We start from the raw sequence: 17,164 nt of genomic DNA on the forward strand, positions 1-17,164 counted from the left end.
AAACTTGAGGATCCCAGGGAAGTGGAGGGGTCGTGGAAGGGATGACTAACACTGAGGACACTGGATAAAGCCATACGGAAACCTCCTTGTCAAGACACACACAACACAAGTTTAAAGGGAATTGCTTCACGCGGGGGATCACGCTCCTCCCATCAGCCTTAAGTTGTAAAATAAAAACCCAGTGCACTCGGGAGGCAAAGGCAGGGGGATCTCTGCCAGCCTGGTCTACAGAGTGAGTTCCAGGACAGCCAAGGAAACACAGAGAACTCCTGTCTCGGGAAACAAACAAACAAACAAAAACAGGAGCTGAGTGCCAGGGGTAGGACACCTGCTCCACAAGTTGTCGCTGGTCAAGGGTGTCGCAGAGATGCCCGTACCGGTGCTGCCTCCTGTGATGGCTCAGGGTCACCCGCCAGCACGTGATGGTAAGGAGACCCTATAGCTGATGAGGCTGCACATGTAGGTCAAAGGCCTTGGAGAAATCAAGCCAGGACTAACCAGGACTAACCAGGACTAACCAGGAAGCTTCCACCCCGGCTAGTGCAGGCTGCCGAGGGAGAAAAGGCATCAACGGCCTCCCCTACTGAGACCGCTGAGAGAGCTACAAAACAAAAGCCCTGGCAAGATGTACTGGCCGGGCGGTGGTGGCGCACGCCTTTAATCCCAGCACTCAGGAGGCAGAGGCAGGCAGGTCTCTGTGAGTTCGGATCTCTGTGAGTTCGAGGCCAGCCTGGTCTACAAAGCAAGTTCCAGAACAGCCAAGGCTGTGTTACACAATGAGACCCTGTCTAGGGAGGAAAAAAAAAAAAAAAAAAAAGAAAACAGATATACACATGGGTGCAGTAAGCAACATGGATGTTATGAGGATAATCAAACTTTTTTCTGGGTGGATTTACAGCCTGCTTGACCAGAGGAAACTTTTGCCTGGTATTGTAAATCTGGCCAAGAACTCATGGCTGGGGAGGTTCCAAAGCCCTAGGGGTGAACCTATGGCTCTGATTTTGTTCAATGGATATAATATCAAACTGCCTTCTAAATACCTACACCTCCAAGCCCGTAGATTAACTCTCTGTCCTCACCAGGGGAGCATCTTGTTCGGTGGATGGTAGTTCGTGTAGACTCCTAACTAGTCAAAGTACGGAGAGCACGCTATCTGTGGGGTGCTCAGCCATCTACATCAGGGGGTCCCATCTACAACATCTATTTCCCCGGAGGCTCAGGGAACATCCCAGAAGAGGTGGAAGGAGTTTAAGTGCCAGAGGTCAGAGGGAAAGGGTCAAAAGCATGTCTTGTCGATGACAGGGCTGTTGCCCTCATGAACGCACAGCAGGTGTGGTGACCCGCACAGGATCAAGCCACTCTACATTCCAGCACGGATGCCGGAGGGCACCCCACCTGCAGCTGAGCAGACACTGGCCGTTGATGACTGCTGGGGAGGAAGAGTAGGGTATGGTCCCTGGTGGGTGGAACACGCTCCAGGGGGTGACCCCTCACCCATGCCCACGTGGGCTGCACTCACTGTACACAGTGGGTTATTAAAACAAATAAAGGACACAAAGTTGTGAGCGGACAGGAGTAGAGAAAGAGGGGGAGTGAGTACACTGAAATACATTGTATGGATGCATGACATTCTCAATAAACAACTGGAAAATAGTATATTTAAATTTTTTAAGGTTGTTAAGTTTCTCCAGTCCAAACTCTTTTGAGAGGCTGAACAAGGAACAAAATTAACTTGTTCATTCCCATACCCCAAGTCCTAGTTTGTAATCTGTGTCTCGGCAACTCCATTTGGACCATCCACCCATCCATCTACCTACCCACCCATCCATCCACCCAACCCACCCACCCATCCATCCATCCATCCATCCATCCGATGTCCCCTGCAGGCAAGCCTCAGTTAGGAACTGGCTGATCAAAAGACCTGTTCTCACAGCCGAATTCTCTTTTTATCTGGTCACACTGCAGATGAGGAAAGAGAGCCAGGGACTTGCAAATGTGCTTGAGGTTGGGCAATGAGTAGTAGTGGCCGCCAGCGAGCTCAGAGCCCCTGCCCCGCAAGTCAGCATGTGAACTCTGCTGAGACAGTCAAGGATCTGTGCTCTGGCCCAAGCTCCCTTCCCAGGCTTGGCTTCACTACACCCTCCACACAGTGTTTAATAGCTCCCACTCCTACTGTGCGTTGTGATGCTGTGTTCCTATTTCCCTGCACCTAGAAAGCCCTGTCCTTCAAGCACTGGTCCCCTGAGGCTGGGTAGTGTGATTCCCTATGGAAGCCCTCCTGTTCTCCGGCATCCCTTCTGGTGTGCATTCAGCTCATGCTGCCTGGGTTAGTTTTAAATTCCACTCACTAACCAGTCTGAATGTTAATTCAACAGGGCCGAGTACCTGCGGAGCCAAAGCATCGTGTCTGATGCGGCAGGCTCAGGAAGGAGCCAGGGTCAGTGACTAGGGCCGCAAGAGCCCGCATTTTCAGGAGAGAGAAACCGCCATGACTGGAGTTTTCGGGGAGTTACTGGGGACAGGGATGGTGGCAGAGGCCACAGAGAAAGGAGGGTGTTCAGACCGTCAGAGTGGGGGTGGGGTGGGGTGGCGGCTTGGCGGCAGCCAGTGACCGCAGATAAACACTGCAGGAGCCCAAAGCCTTCAGAGGACAGATGGAGCTGAATTAACACCAGGGTGACTCCGGAATCACTCCTTGGTGTCTCATTTACTCAGTTTCAACAGGACCTTCCTGCCTTTAGCACCTTCCTCCACCAAAGAATTAGTTCAGGGATTGTGCTAGACGCTACAGTCTGTCTCTCTCACTGTTCGTATTTGTTTCACAATTTAAGAGGGAAACTGGGAAGGGATTTTTTTTTTAAAGACCCTTGCTTTATAAAGAAGATGAATGACAGAAAAATCATTACCTCCCCATATTGCTAAACAAGACAAAACCAGGCACAGGAACAACCTCAACTTTGAATACAAGGAAGGAATGTGTCCTTGTGGTTTTTCTGTCTCACTCTAGAACTTCTCAAATGTTAATTTTACCTTCCCAACATCTAATGCTATTGATTAGACTGAAGTTGGGCTGACTGGACAAAGAAATGTAGATAAGAATATGGTTTCAAAAAGCACCAAATCTACGCAGTCCTCTGTGCTCTCTACCTGGAGGTCTGCTCGCCTTCCGTTTGTTTTGCTTTGTTTTTAAAAAGGTTCCTTTACTCAGTTCCCACTACATCCACGGCTGTAGTTGTAGATTACCTCATCAGCAAAGCCTGACTTTTCCCCAAAACTGCCATCTCAGGTAGATAGATGCCTAGCACATGTCATCAGTCAGGGTGGGGCCGGTCACTGCACGAGGTTTATTTCAGTCACAACAAAGTTCAACTAGGGAGATAAAGGACGCAGAGCGGAGAACCTCATCCTTAAATAACCAACTGTGGCGGCCCCTGGCATGGCGGCCACAGTCAACATCTCGAGATAAGCGAGAACCCAGGTTCTAAATTTAGAGAAATTCTATAAGATAAGGGCTGTCTACGTCTGGAGAACTGGAGGGGGAGGTGGGGAGGCCTGGGAAGAGGTGAGGAGGGCTGCCATGGGGAGTCTGGCTTTTAACGAAGGAATCTGCACCTCTAGTGCTTTGTTCATTCATGTCCACTAAAAAGCCCAAGTGTCTTTTCTATGTCACCTTTTCGACAAGCACTCAAGTGTTTAATTTCCTTGTCTCCACTAAAATAGGCCAATACCAGAGGAAAAAACAACAAAAACTTCCTTTTAATATAATTATGATCCCAGAGTACACTCCAAAAAGAGTTGAGCTGTCTGAAAACTACCCACACATGAACAGACCCCTTGTCAGGCTACAGACGTCCACAGAGAATCGGTAAGAGGCCACTTCACAGGTCCTGAGGGGCCCCTCCTTACAGATACCCTTTGACTGGTTTCCAAAGGGAAAGGCCCTCATATTCCCAGAGACCAGCTTTCTAAGAGCCCTGAAGGGCTCCGAGGCTCTGAAGGGAACCCTCAGATGGACTGCCAAGGGTCACTGGCTCTCAACTTCCCCGGAACCCCGAGAGGAGAGGGGCTCTCCACAGGGTGAGGAGCAGTGCAGAGGAGCAGGCCGGAGCTGCCTACTACAGTGTCTCCAGTTTCCTGTTGAGAAAGAAGGCCCGAAGCCTTCGCAGAAACCCCGCGGGAGCCTGCATGTCCTTTCCCGATACAGAACATGGCCTTTCAGTGTTGAGAGGCCGCTGGCACAGCCAGGCTGACGGAAATAAAGCATGCCATTTGGCAAGAGAAAAACAGCAGCCAGCCGATGCCACCTTTCCCACAAGGGACCTGGCTATCCAACCTTACCAAAATGATAACGAAGTTAGAAATGAGGCGATCCCTTCATGGGGACAAAGTTCACTGTCCTCTCTTCCTAAGGACACACGTTCTCGGAGTTGTAAGACCAATGAATTCTGGCCTCCCCTGCCTGGTGCGAACACCAACCTCCTCTCAGTGAGTTCTTCCCCCATTCCTGTGGGACAGTGGCATTTGAAGGGTGTTCTCTATTCACCTCGGTACTGCGGAGTTAAGAAAAACGCCCAAGACTTTCACGTTCCTCATAGTGTCTTCCCTCATAGGCAGGCTTCAAGAAGACATGAGCAGCTTTTTAACCCATTTTCAAAATATCTAGCTATTCGCTGTTCTCCTTGTCATCACAGACTTGTGGTAAACTACACACACACACACACACACACACACACACACACACACACACACACACACACACACACACACTTTTTCTGGACTGAAGTTCCAGAAGTTAAAAAGCCAAATCCAGGCAAATCCACAGTTCTTGACCAATGACTGTCATCTCTGCACCAACTTAACACGCACCATCCCCATGTCAAGGCCTCCACTGGCCAACTGTGATGGGTACTACTGATTGTCAATCAAACCGTATCTACAATCGTCAAGGAAAACAGCCACTGGACATGTCTCTGAGAAATCATCTCGGTTAATTGTGATGGGAAGACCCACCCTAAATATAGACAGCACCTTTTCCCTGAGCTGGATCCCGAACTGCATACCAAGGAGAAAGCTCAGAACCACATCCACCTTTCTCTGCTTCCTAGCTACAGACACAACGAGGCCACAGCCCCAAGCTCCGGCCTCCATGACTCCAATTATACAGCCAGCTGCTTTTCAGGTATCCCAGTAAGAGGAAAGTGGCTAACACTGCATCCTTCCGCTCATCTCTAGGTCACCGTCCTATACCCCGTCATCCTCTTCACAAGCGTCAGCATCCCTCCATCCTTCTCCCAGGACACAACCTAGCTCAACACAAGCTCTCCTGCCACCTCATTCTCAATTTCCATTCTTGTGGTCCTTCCAACCCAAACGAAATTCCTAGTCAACAAAGGCATTTCACATACTGCATAACTCAGTTCTCGATAACCCCTTCCCCAATGAAAACACAATAACCCTCCCTTGAAAACAAAAACACACCGAACAAAAGAGTACGTATCAGTACTCAGTCCTTGGCTCTCTGAAGTGACAGTTCAAGAAACCTCAGATTAACTGGATGGACCAACGCTTTCTTATTTGTTCACATATTTTATGCAGTTACACCAAGACATTCCTGCATGCCAGGTGGAACATTCTGTCACACCCAATGTGAGCGTCCATGCAGAGAACGAACATTAACAGAATCACTTCACACTGTGAAGATGTTGTTCCTGATGTCATTTCCAGTAACTGTAATATTAAGATTACTAAGTAACCAGATGTAAGAAAACTATGTAGAAATCACAGATCCTCCAGGCAAGGGAGATTAATATGTGCCAAAATCTACCTAAAAAGACAAAAAACAAACTATCAAACCGAGAGCTCAATCCCAGGGCTTTCAAGTATCCGGAACTGCCTTCCACAGGAGTGACTGAAAACACATCCTGTGCACACAGCCCTCACCGAACAGAGCAAATCCTGAAACCCGAACAGCCCATGGCGATATCTGAAGAGTGACCTGGACAGACAAGTTAAAAAGACAGAAGAGCTACAGACTTTTCTCCATCCCACTCCCCAATGAAGAAGAAAAGATAGGAAAAACAGACAAAGGAAGAAACAGTGATTCAGAAAAGTCTCCAAGTAAGGAGTCCTTACAGAGGGCCCTCTAGAGGGTGGCTCAGCACGTTAAACCCTTGCCTAGAAATCCGAGTTCAATTCCAGGAACCCACATGGAAGGAGAGAACTGGTACCAAGAGGTTCTTCTTCTGAACTCTGCATACGTACCATGGTGTGTGTACACACACATCATACAAACACACATACCATACACATCATGCACACGCCATCCACACACATACCACACACACACACACTATACACACATCATACATATACCACGCACAAACAACACGCACACATACACACACATACCATGCACACACACCATGCACACACACCATCCACACACACATCACACACATGCCATCCACACACATGCATATATCATACACACACCACATGCACATATACACAATCATATACACACCATATAGACACATATATCATACAGACACATTCATATATACACACACATACATAATACACACTCATACATACGCATTATGCACACACATCATACACACAGACATACATATTCACATCCATCATACACACACCATACACACACAAATACATACCAAACACAACATGCAGACACACATCAAATCACACACAGACATATATATCATACACACACAGGCAGACACACACACACACACACACACACACACACACACAGAGTAAGATAAAATGAAATAAACAACCTAATCCTTACATAGAGCTCTACCACGGCACTGTTTCATGGCAGGAACAAAAGGACCAGCACCTGGTCTTCTCAAGTCAGTGTGGGAAAGAACATCCCTGAGCACCTGCACACCTTAAGATTTCAGTGAAAACCACACCTCAGCTCGTTCTTATGACAACCCTATAAAGCCGGGACTGTCACCTCATTCTACAGCTTAGAAAATGAAGGCTAAGGGGCTACCTCTTCCAAAACCACTCCTGGAAGTGTCTTCCACCTCGTCACTGACTTCACAACCACTGGGAAGGCTTCATGAGGGAAGAATTACTGGGCCGTTGGATGTGGGTCAGTCATAAAGGACTCACCTAAACTTCATGAGGACCTGTGTTCAAGTCCCAGAACTGCCAAACTGAAGGGTGGGGAAACGGTTCAGTGTGCCAAGGGTTTGGTGTACAAGCATGAGGTCCTGAGTTTGATCCCTAGAACACACACACACACACACACACACACAGAGAGAGAGAGAGAGAGAGAGAGAGAGAGAGAGAGAGAGAGAGAGAGAGAGAGAGAGAGAGAGAGAGAGAGAAATAAAAAACAAAAAACAAAACAAAACAGTCATGGTGTCTTAGGTCTGTAATCTCACGTTGGGAAGGCAGCCCTGAGGAGCTCACCAGCCGGCAATCCTGGGTTGCTCAGGAGATTAAAGGCATTTGCCATGCAAGCCTGAGGACCTGAGTTCAATTCCCAGATCCCACAAAAAAAGTAGAATGACTCCAAAGTTGTCCTGTGACCACACACACGTCACAGCACACATGTGCCCCTGCCACAATAAATAATCGTGTAAGAGGTGGAGGGGACCTAAGGAATGACACTCAAGGTTATCCTCCACATGTGCAAACACACACATGCACACCAAAAGGAGAAAGAGTCGAAGAAAGCTGCTGATGAAATGAGAACATGAACAAACCAAGCTCATCCCTGGGTGCTGCGACCTTCCAGTCAAAGAAGCCCTGGTACACCAGGGACCCTGTCCCAGGACCCCAGAGCCTCTGTGCAAATGCTTCTTGCTCTAATTCTTCTTCACCTTTCTTTTTTCCTGTTAAAAAAGGCCAATTCAGCCGGGCGGTGTTGGCACACACCTTTAATCCCAGCACTCGGGAGGCAGAGGCAGGCGGATCTCTGTGAGTTTGAGGCCAGCCTAGTCTACATATTGAGTTCCAAAAAAGGCCAATTCAGTTTAACTCTCCTCAGGAGCAGCAGAATACTAATCTGCAAGTGACAGTGACATCACAAGTGTCCCTCCCTCCAACAATTTCACTCCAGTTCACACTTCTTTTGAAGGAAACATAGCTCCAAGAACTGTCCAAGTCCTAGCCACAAAGAACAATAAGATGCAAACCTTATTTAGTGGAAGTCTTCTGGGAAAAAAAAAAAGCACAACTGTTACTCTAACTGCTTTCATGATTCATTCGTAGAAAAGAGGTCTCGCATGGACAGTATGAGAAAGGAAAACACCGAGAGCTGAAAAGCTTGCTTTTGCCTCACTTAAGGCAGATTTGGAAATCATTTTCTCTTCTGTCATCTGTAATAAAGAATTCTTGCACTTATCCTCTAGGACTGTATCTAGAAGACAGTATGCTATAAGAAAATGTAATGAAATATAAGACTTGGTGACCTAGTTACTTGCATTAGAAGTGTTTATTCTGTTTTCTATTATAAGCTTGTTACACAGTATTTTAGGTAAATGTTTAAAAAATAATGAATGAATGAATGAGTGAGTGAGTGAGTGAGTGAGTGAGTGAGTGAGTGAGTGAGTGAGTGAATGAAACCTAACAGCTGAGCCTATCTTCTCGAGCCCTCTAGCTGGCCCAGGGCACAGTGGGCACAGAGAAAGCACAGTGTTTGAGTTGAATTCTGCTGTACTCTGCTGAACTGTAATTAAGATGTCAAACCCATGCATTACAAGGTTAGTCAGTAAACAGAACTAGATGTCACCTGTCAAATAAGAAACCATAATTTCAAACGCCATTTATTTCCAAACCTTTGCTGGACTTGAGGAAACAGGTCTCTTCCTTTAAGAGCACAGCCACCATTGGTTATGAATCAGCGACAGTGGGAAGACTTCGCTATTTCTGTAGCTAAGAAACACTAGGAGGTACAGTAAACATGGCTTTGCTCCTGGTCTAGGCGTTTGACACCCAGGTGGAATTTCACAGGAGGACACTGTCTCTACCTACACCAGGAAGGAGGCAATCTACCCTGACCCCACCCATGCCCATTTCACATGTTGCCAAGACCCAGGCCTGGGTGCTTTCTCCAGTGAGACTGCAGGACACAGTCTCCTACAGGGCAGAAGGATGCACACTGTTACCTCAACGGCAATGTGGCCAACGCCACAAAGAGCTTATTAAAAAGTGCAACCTTTCCGCATGTTCCTGGGATGTCAATTAAGGCTGTGCAGTAATGTGACTCTTAAAAAAAAAGCCTTTCATGGGGGCTGGAGAGATGGGTCAGTGGTTAAGAGCACTGACTGCTCTTCCAGAGGACCTGGGTTCAATTCCCAGCACCCACATGGCAGCTCACAACTGTCTGTAACTCCAAGATCTGACACCCTCACACAGACATTCATGCAGGCAAAACACCAATGCAAATAAAATAAAAATAAATTCATTTAAAGTGTTCCATGGGGCTGGAGAGGTGGCTCAAGAGCATCTGTTGCCCTTTGGGGATGCTAGTTCAAATCCCCAGACCCACGTCAGTCAGGCAGCTCACAACGGCCTGTAATTCCAGCTTCAGGGAGTCCATGCCATCTTCTGGCCCTACTGACATCAGCAGACACAGAGACACATACACATGAACAAAATAAATAAAAAAATTAAAAAGCCCTTCATAGTATTAATTATAATAATTAATTATAATAAAAAGACGGAAACAACACTGAGAACTATCGTAAATGCACTGGGTGAGATCTTATATTGTCATTACAAACGTTACATAAATACAGTGACTGAGTGGAGGTTCCTACCGAGATCTGAGAAAGAAAGGACCAGCTGACGGACACTCTTGGAAGGCCGGCCGGCATTTTAAGGTAAGAGTGGATTGAAATGGGTGCTGCTAGCTCACAGTCACTCCTCGAGGAACAATTAATTGGACTGTTGAGGCGGCAAGACACTATTGTTAAGAGCAAGACGGCTAAAGATTTTGTTCAAATCCTCCAGAATGCTAGTCCTTGGTTTCTGGTCTCCGGAGGATTTAATATACCAGATTGGGAACAGGTCAAGGTTGACTTACAAAAATATTTACATAAAGAAGGGCCTGATTCCATATCCTTAGCTACTTTTTCTTTGTGGCGCTTGGTTAAGGATACATTGCTTAGTGATGATATTGAAGTCCAAGAACACTTAAATGAAGCTAAAACTGTGTTGGAGGAGTCTCAGATAGAGGAGGCTCTCAGAACCCTTAAAACTTCTGATGTTTCTGATTCGGCAGAGTCGTCTTCCGATTCTGCAGAGTCATCTTCAGAGGGTGATGATGTAGAAATCAGATCAAAAAAGGATGCTAGATGCCTAAGAGGGAAATCACAGATTTCTTACAAGGATAGACCTCCAACCCATAATCCTGACTTTTACAACACAGAGGTCCTTCCTTCCGCACCCATGGAGGGATTGACGGGGGGAGTTGCTTACCCGGTTATAGAAACTCAAAATGCTCAGGGACAGAGACAAAGGGAACACAATCCTCTAGATTTTAAAAACATCAAACAGCTCAAGGAAGCTGTGATGTCATATGGGCCCCATGCTCCTTTTACCATCGCTATACTTGAATCTTTTTCTGCCTTAAATTGCACCCCTAGCGATTGGATGCAGCTGTGTCGCGCCGCTCTCTCTGGGGGGGATTATCTAATTTGGAGGAGTGAGTTTCAAGAACATTGTCAAACTACAGCTAATAGAAATGCTGCTACAGGCTTCCCGGCTCGTAATCTTGAGATGCTCACGGGTACAGGACAGTATGCCACTTTACAAGCACAGATTTTGTATGATCCTGCAGTTTATGCACAGATTAGTGTGGCCGCTACCAGAGCGTGGAAAGGGCTACCTAATAAAACTGCTGGTGAACAACTATCTAAAGTCATTCAAGGGCCATCAAAACCATTTGCAGAATTTGTAGATCGCCTGCTTCAACTAGCAGGGAGAGTGTTTGGGGATGTTGATCAAGCCATGCCCATAGTAAAACAACTGGCCTTTAAAAATGCCAATAAATATTACAAGGAGGCCATTAGGCCTCATAAAAATAAGAGCTTAAATGATTATCTTAAACTATGTAGAGATATAGATGGGCATCACATCATGGGACAGGTAATGGCCTCAGCCATGAAGGGAATTAATTCTGGAGGAAACCGCCCAAAAACCTGTTTTGGATGCGGCCAACAAGGTCATATTAAAAATAATTGTCCTAGACCCCAAGCAACGGCAAAGACACCGGGACTTTGCCCACGATGTAAAAAGGGACATCACTGGAGTAATGAGTGCCGATCTAAGGTTTATGCTCAGGAAAATATGTTACCACCGTCGAAAAACGGGCAGCGGGGTCCGCTCCGGACCCCCCAAAGCCAGGTGTACGGAGCCCTGGATACACCTGCCCCATCCCCAGTTTCCCACCATCCCATCCAGTTTGTTCCTCGAAGGAACCCCTTTTTGTCCAAGACCTTATCAGAGGCACCCCTAAAAGCACAGGATTGGACCTCTGCTCCTCCACCAAAACAGTATTAACACCTCAGATGGGTCCCCAGGCTCTCGGTACTAGAGTTATGGGTCCACTACCTACAGGGTCTTTAGGACTGATTCTGGACAGGAATAGCGCTCTTATGCAAGGTATTAGAGTAATTCCAAAAATGATAGATAAAGACTCTAAAGGGAAAATTAAAATCATGGTTAAGGCTGGTAAAGGGGTGACTATTATTCCCCAGGGTGCTCGCATAGCACAACTGCTTTTGATGCCCCGCTTTCATACTAATAATCCTTTTCTTAAACCACACAGAGGTGAAGATGGATTTGGCTCTACGGGCCCTCTAACATGCTGGGTTTCCACCTTAGAACAAAGACCCATGCTAAATTTAAAAGTTAATGATCACAGTTTTCGGGGTCTTTTAGATACTGGCGCTGACACTTCAGTTATTTCTTTAAAATATTGGCCCGAAGCTTGGCCCCTTAAAGATTCTACCTCTCACCTACAAGGTATTGGCACAGCTCAGACGCCATTACAGAACAAGCTACTTTTAAATTAAAAGGATAAGGAAGGTCATACAGGAACTTTTCAACCATTTGTGCTACCTAACATTCCAGTAAACTTGTGGGGACGGGATGTGTTGGATGGCATGGGAGCAGTGCTTACTACACAGCCTATACAACAGATGCTAAAGAGTCAGGGCTACTGCCCGGACAAAGGCTTAGGGAAAATGTTACAAAAAGACCCGCTCCCTGTGACAGACAAAAACTATGTCACTAGGGGTCCTGGCGATACTAGAGGATTAGGATCTTTTCCATAGGGGTCACTGCACAGCAGCCTTCAATAATACAACCGATAAAAATCACTTGAAAGAGTGATGACCCTGTATGGATGGAGCAATGGCCCCTTGCTAAAAAAAAATTAGAGGCTGCATATACATTGGTTAAGGAACAGTTAGATGCTGGACATATCATTCCTTCCACTTCACCTTGGAACTCACCTATATTTGTTATTAAAAAAAAATCAGAAAAATGAAGGCTGTTACAGGATCTTAGAGCTGTAAATAAAACCATGCTTCTCATGGGAGCAACACAGCCTAACTTGCCTGCCCCTATGACAATTCCTAAACATTGACATTTAATTGTGGTTGACTTGAGGGATTGTTTCTTCACCATTCCTTTACATCCCGAGGACAGTCCTCGTTTTGCTTTCAATGTTCCTTCAAAAAATCTTAAGAAACCTTATCAGAGATATCAATGGGTGATGTTGCCTCAAAGAATGGCCAATAGCCCTACTATATGTCAAATTTATGTGTCTTTGGCCCTAGCTCCAGTTCAAAAAGCTTTTCCAGATGTTTATATTATTCACTATATGGATGATATATTAATAACTACTAAAGATAAAAAACTTGTTTTTGATGCCTTTTCTTATTTACAAGAGGTTCTTAGTTTGGCTAATTTACAGATAGCCCCAAAAAAAGTACAGGTATCTTTTCCCTATCATTATTTAGGTCATGAATTGTTACACACGGGCATACGCCCACAAAAGATTACTCTGCGTATGGATCAGCTACACACACTTAATGATTTCCAAACCTTTCTGGGAGATATTCAATGGCTTCGGCCCACTTTAAAAATTCCAACAGGTCAGCTTCGCCCCTTATATGATGTCTTAAAGGGCGACCCTGACCCTTCATCTCCCCGTAAATTAACAGCTGAAGGACGTGTAGCCCTACAACGTGTACAAGAGGCCCTAAAACAGGCTCACGTACAGTATATAGATCTTAATTCTCCCTTATTGTATTTGATATTTTGTTTTACTCATTCACCTACTAGAATGTTTTAACAAACAGGTCCTATTTTATGGGTACATTCCCCAGCTTCTCCAACAAAAATCATCACTCCTTATCCACAGGCTGTCTCTCAGATTATATTTAAAAAAATCAAGATCAATGTTCAAACTTTTGGTAAAAAGCCAGATATTATGATGACCCCATACACCCAGTCTCAAGTAACATGGTTACAAGCTAATGATAATGATTGGGCCATATTGACATACTCCATACAGGGTCAATTTGATACTCACTACCCCTCCAATGATATATGTCAATTTTTTAAATTACATCCTGTTATATTTCCCAAGATAGTACAAATGACTCCTATTCCTCAGGCCCGTGTGATATTTACTGATGACACTTCACATGGTTTTGCTATGGTGGTTTCTGGTAACATAGTAAAGAAAATAAAAGTCCAGGACACTTCTGCCCAAATGACAGAGATACAGGCGCTGTTGCTTGCTTTACAGATGTTTTCTGATGAGAATGTAAATATTTATACTGATAGTCAATATATGACACATGCCATTATGCCTTTAAAAACAACAGCCTACATACCATCCATTTCTTCCATTCATGAATACTTATTACAAGGACAAGGACTTATATGGTCTCACTCACATAACCTTTATGTGGGCCACATTAAAGCTCATACTCAATTGCCTGGACCTCTAAGTAAAGGTAATCAGAGGGCTGACGCCATTACTCATATGGCTGTCACATTAGTCTGTTCTGCCTTTGATAAGGCTACTCAGTTACATCAGCGTTATCATCTTAATGCTGGATCTCTCCGTTATCATACAGACATAACCCGAAAACAAGCCATCCAGATAGTTAAATCATGCCCTAATTATATGAAATTTTTACCTGTTCCTCATTTGGGAGTCAATCCTCGAGGACTTTTACCTAATCATGTATGACAGATGGACGTCACACACGTGCCTTCCTTTAAAAAATTACAATATGTCCATATGTCTATTGATACATATTCTTCTCTAATTTTTGCTTCTGTCCATTCAGGAAAAAAGGTTAAAGATATAAAAAATCATTATTTTCATGCTTTTACTTACATGGGAATGCCAAAATACATAAAAACTGATAATGGTCCCGCCTACAGTAATACGGGATTTTCAAAATTCTGCCAAGATTTTTCTATTGTTAATAAGACTGGTATTCCTTATAATCCTCAAAGACAGGCTATAGTAAAACGCTACCATCGTACCTTAAAAACTTATATTGCTAAAATAAAAAAGGGGGAGCTAGGGGCTCATCTTTCCTCTCCACATTCTATTCTTTCCCTTGTTCTATACATTTTAAATTTTTTATCGGTGAATTCTGCTGGAGTATCTACTACAGATAAGCACTGGAGGGCTCCTGTTGCAAATCATCCTCTGGTGCATTGAGACAGCAATATGCATACTGCGACCCCACTACTGTTAATGGCAACAACAATATTCGTAAGAAATAGCTGGAAATCTAGCCCGGTGGTGGTGGTGCACACCTTTAATCTCAGCACTCGGCAGGGGCAGGCAGATCTCTGTGAGTTCCAGGCCAACCTGGTCTATAGCCCAGTTCCAGGACAGTCAGAGATACACAGAGAAACCCTGTCTCAAAACAAAACAAAACAAAAACAAAAACAAACAAAACTGGAAATCTACATACAAAAAAAATGTTTAACGATGATCGTTCCTTTTTTAATTTCCTGAATTTTCCAATTTTTCCTTCAATGAACATATTGTTGGAAATATTTGTGTACTTATAGGTGACTCCAGAAATAAACCGTATAGTGCCTTGGGTCCCCAGGGTCTTTAGTATCTGCACCTCAGTCCCTCATTTCACTAAAGCTGTTTTCTGTGCCGACTTAGCCACATTATGGGCCCTTAGAACACACCCAGAGCCAACAGACTTCACTCCCAAGGCGCCTAAGCACTGGTTTCATCCGGTTCAAACGGCAAGGGAAGAAACTCCAAGCCAATCCCTTAGTTCCCGCTCAAAATCCAAGCCCATCCCTTCAATTTGCTCAGCTGCAGGGCATCCCTCACTCACTTACCTCCCCCGAGGGCGCAGCCCCGCGCCTGACCTCCTCGTAGGCGCCCACGTGCTCCCAGGTGGCCAGGAAGGCGTGGGTAGGGGTGAAGCTGGACGCGGACCGCGGGAAGCCTGTGCGCACGTAGCGGGCCGCCAGACCCAGCACAGCCGGGGAGGTGTCCTCGCGATACAGGATCCGGCCCCGGCCGTGACTAGTGTCGATGTCAGCCAGGAAAGGGGCGATGGCTGGGAAGTCAGTAGGAAAATCATCATCCACATATTGAGTCTCCCTGGGGAAGTCCTGGGTGGAGATGATGCCGTTGGTGCCCACCTGCAAGAAGGGCCAGGAGGAGGGTGAGATGGTTCAGCGGCTAAGGGCACTTGCCTCCAAACCTGACCACTTGAGTTCCAGGACCCGGACCCACATGGTGGAAGGGAAAAAAAAACTGGTTGTTCTCTAACCTTCACACGCACAAGGTGGCGCGTGAGCTCCGTCCCCGCCCGCCCCCTCCCCATAAACAATTTTAAAAGGACAAAATAGTGGCGGTCGCTCCAGCCCACAATGCAGCCACCACGTTCCTTCCCGTCGTATGCGCCTACCGTCCCTTTGGAGAAAAAGGAGCTCTGCTCGAGCCAGGAAGCCTCCCTCTCCTCGCCGATTAGGAGACACAACCAGGACAACCAGCTCAATTTCCCTGACGGTCCTCACCTCTACCCCACCTCTCCAGTGTAGTGCGACCCACAGGTGTGGCCGCCCTCGAACCCGTCCATCTTTCCACTACTGCACGCCCTGGGCGCCGCGTGTCCTTGAGAAGACAGCTCTACCGGCGTGCACAGCCTCCCACCGCCCTAAACGCCAACTCCCCTGGCAGCCTCAACATGGCCCATCTTCCTTCCTGCCTAGGATGCCAAAGTAGAAGGGTAGGGTCTTTGCGGCCCCTTGAGAGATGATCCTTATTCCTGCACAGCACGGGTCACGAAGCTGCAGCACCGTGGCAGAGCCTGGCCCCCAGAGAGACGACAGCTGAGCATGGGAGGCTGGTTGTTCCACTCCATGGACACCCTGGGGAGAAGCTACGAGACTAGCACCGAGCCGCGCACCTCCAGGACCTGAACTTACGTAGAGGTCGCTGAACTGGGCATCGTAGAAGCGTAGGGGTACTGCCAGCTTCACGGCTGCCGAGCTTTCGTCGTCGCCCTCTGGCAGCAGCTGGTCTCCCCGCGACTCTCCGTAAGGGAAGAGCTCGTCAGGACGCAGAGCCCCGACTCGCGACAGCGACAGCAGCAGCAGCAGCGGCAGCAGCGACGGCGGCGATGGCGGTGCTAGCCGCCCGGCTGTCGGGTCCCGAGACATGCTTGCTCCTCCCTGGCTCTGCCCTTCACTCCGCGCGTCTCTGCCGGCCGTACTGCCTGCCAGTCTCCAACCTGGACCTCTGGTCCGCACTGCGGGCCCGCCCAGCGCGCTGATTGGCTACGGTTCTTGGACATTAACCAATCAGCAACTCTGAGAAAGTTCGCCAGCGGCCACTACATCTGGTTCTCATTAGGTTTTCTAAGACTGCGGTAGTTCGCTGGGGCGGCCGGGCCGGGAAGGTGAGGCTGCTGGCCCGTTGCTCCTAGGCTGTCCCCCTCCCTCCAATACAGGCCACCACGCTGCAGGAGGTGACCTCACGCCCTGGCGGGACCCCCGGCGCGCGTGCAGCTGCAGGCTGGAGCGACTGTGCGCGCTGGGCTGGCAGAGCGAGCGAGGGAGGGTGATGGGTGACACACTGGGGTTCGCGCCCTGCCCTAGGGTCGGGGTT

The 17,164-nt window shown here is 47.0% G+C and overlaps 1 protein-coding gene across 1 annotated transcript in view; it reads right to left on the minus strand.

Moving 5' to 3' along the window:
- Nid2 (nidogen 2) overlaps positions 1-16,784 on the minus strand; it is a 63,619-nt gene extending 46,835 nt beyond the window's left edge. Inside the window, exons 1-2 of the mRNA XM_042284701.2 lie at positions 16,483-16,784; positions 15,385-15,693 (exon numbers count right to left, since the gene is read on the minus strand). Coding sequence (XP_042140635.2) covers positions 15,385-15,693; positions 16,483-16,716 — 543 coding nt within the window. The 5' untranslated portion in view covers positions 16,717-16,784. The remainder of the gene's footprint in view (positions 1-15,384; positions 15,694-16,482) is intronic.
- Between the last annotated feature and the right edge of the window lie 380 nt (positions 16,785-17,164).

The sequence above is a fragment of the Peromyscus maniculatus genome, chromosome 9, assembly GCF_049852395.1.
Source record: "Peromyscus maniculatus bairdii isolate BWxNUB_F1_BW_parent chromosome 9, HU_Pman_BW_mat_3.1, whole genome shotgun sequence".
NCBI classification, from domain to species: Eukaryota; Metazoa; Chordata; class Mammalia; order Rodentia; family Cricetidae; genus Peromyscus; species Peromyscus maniculatus.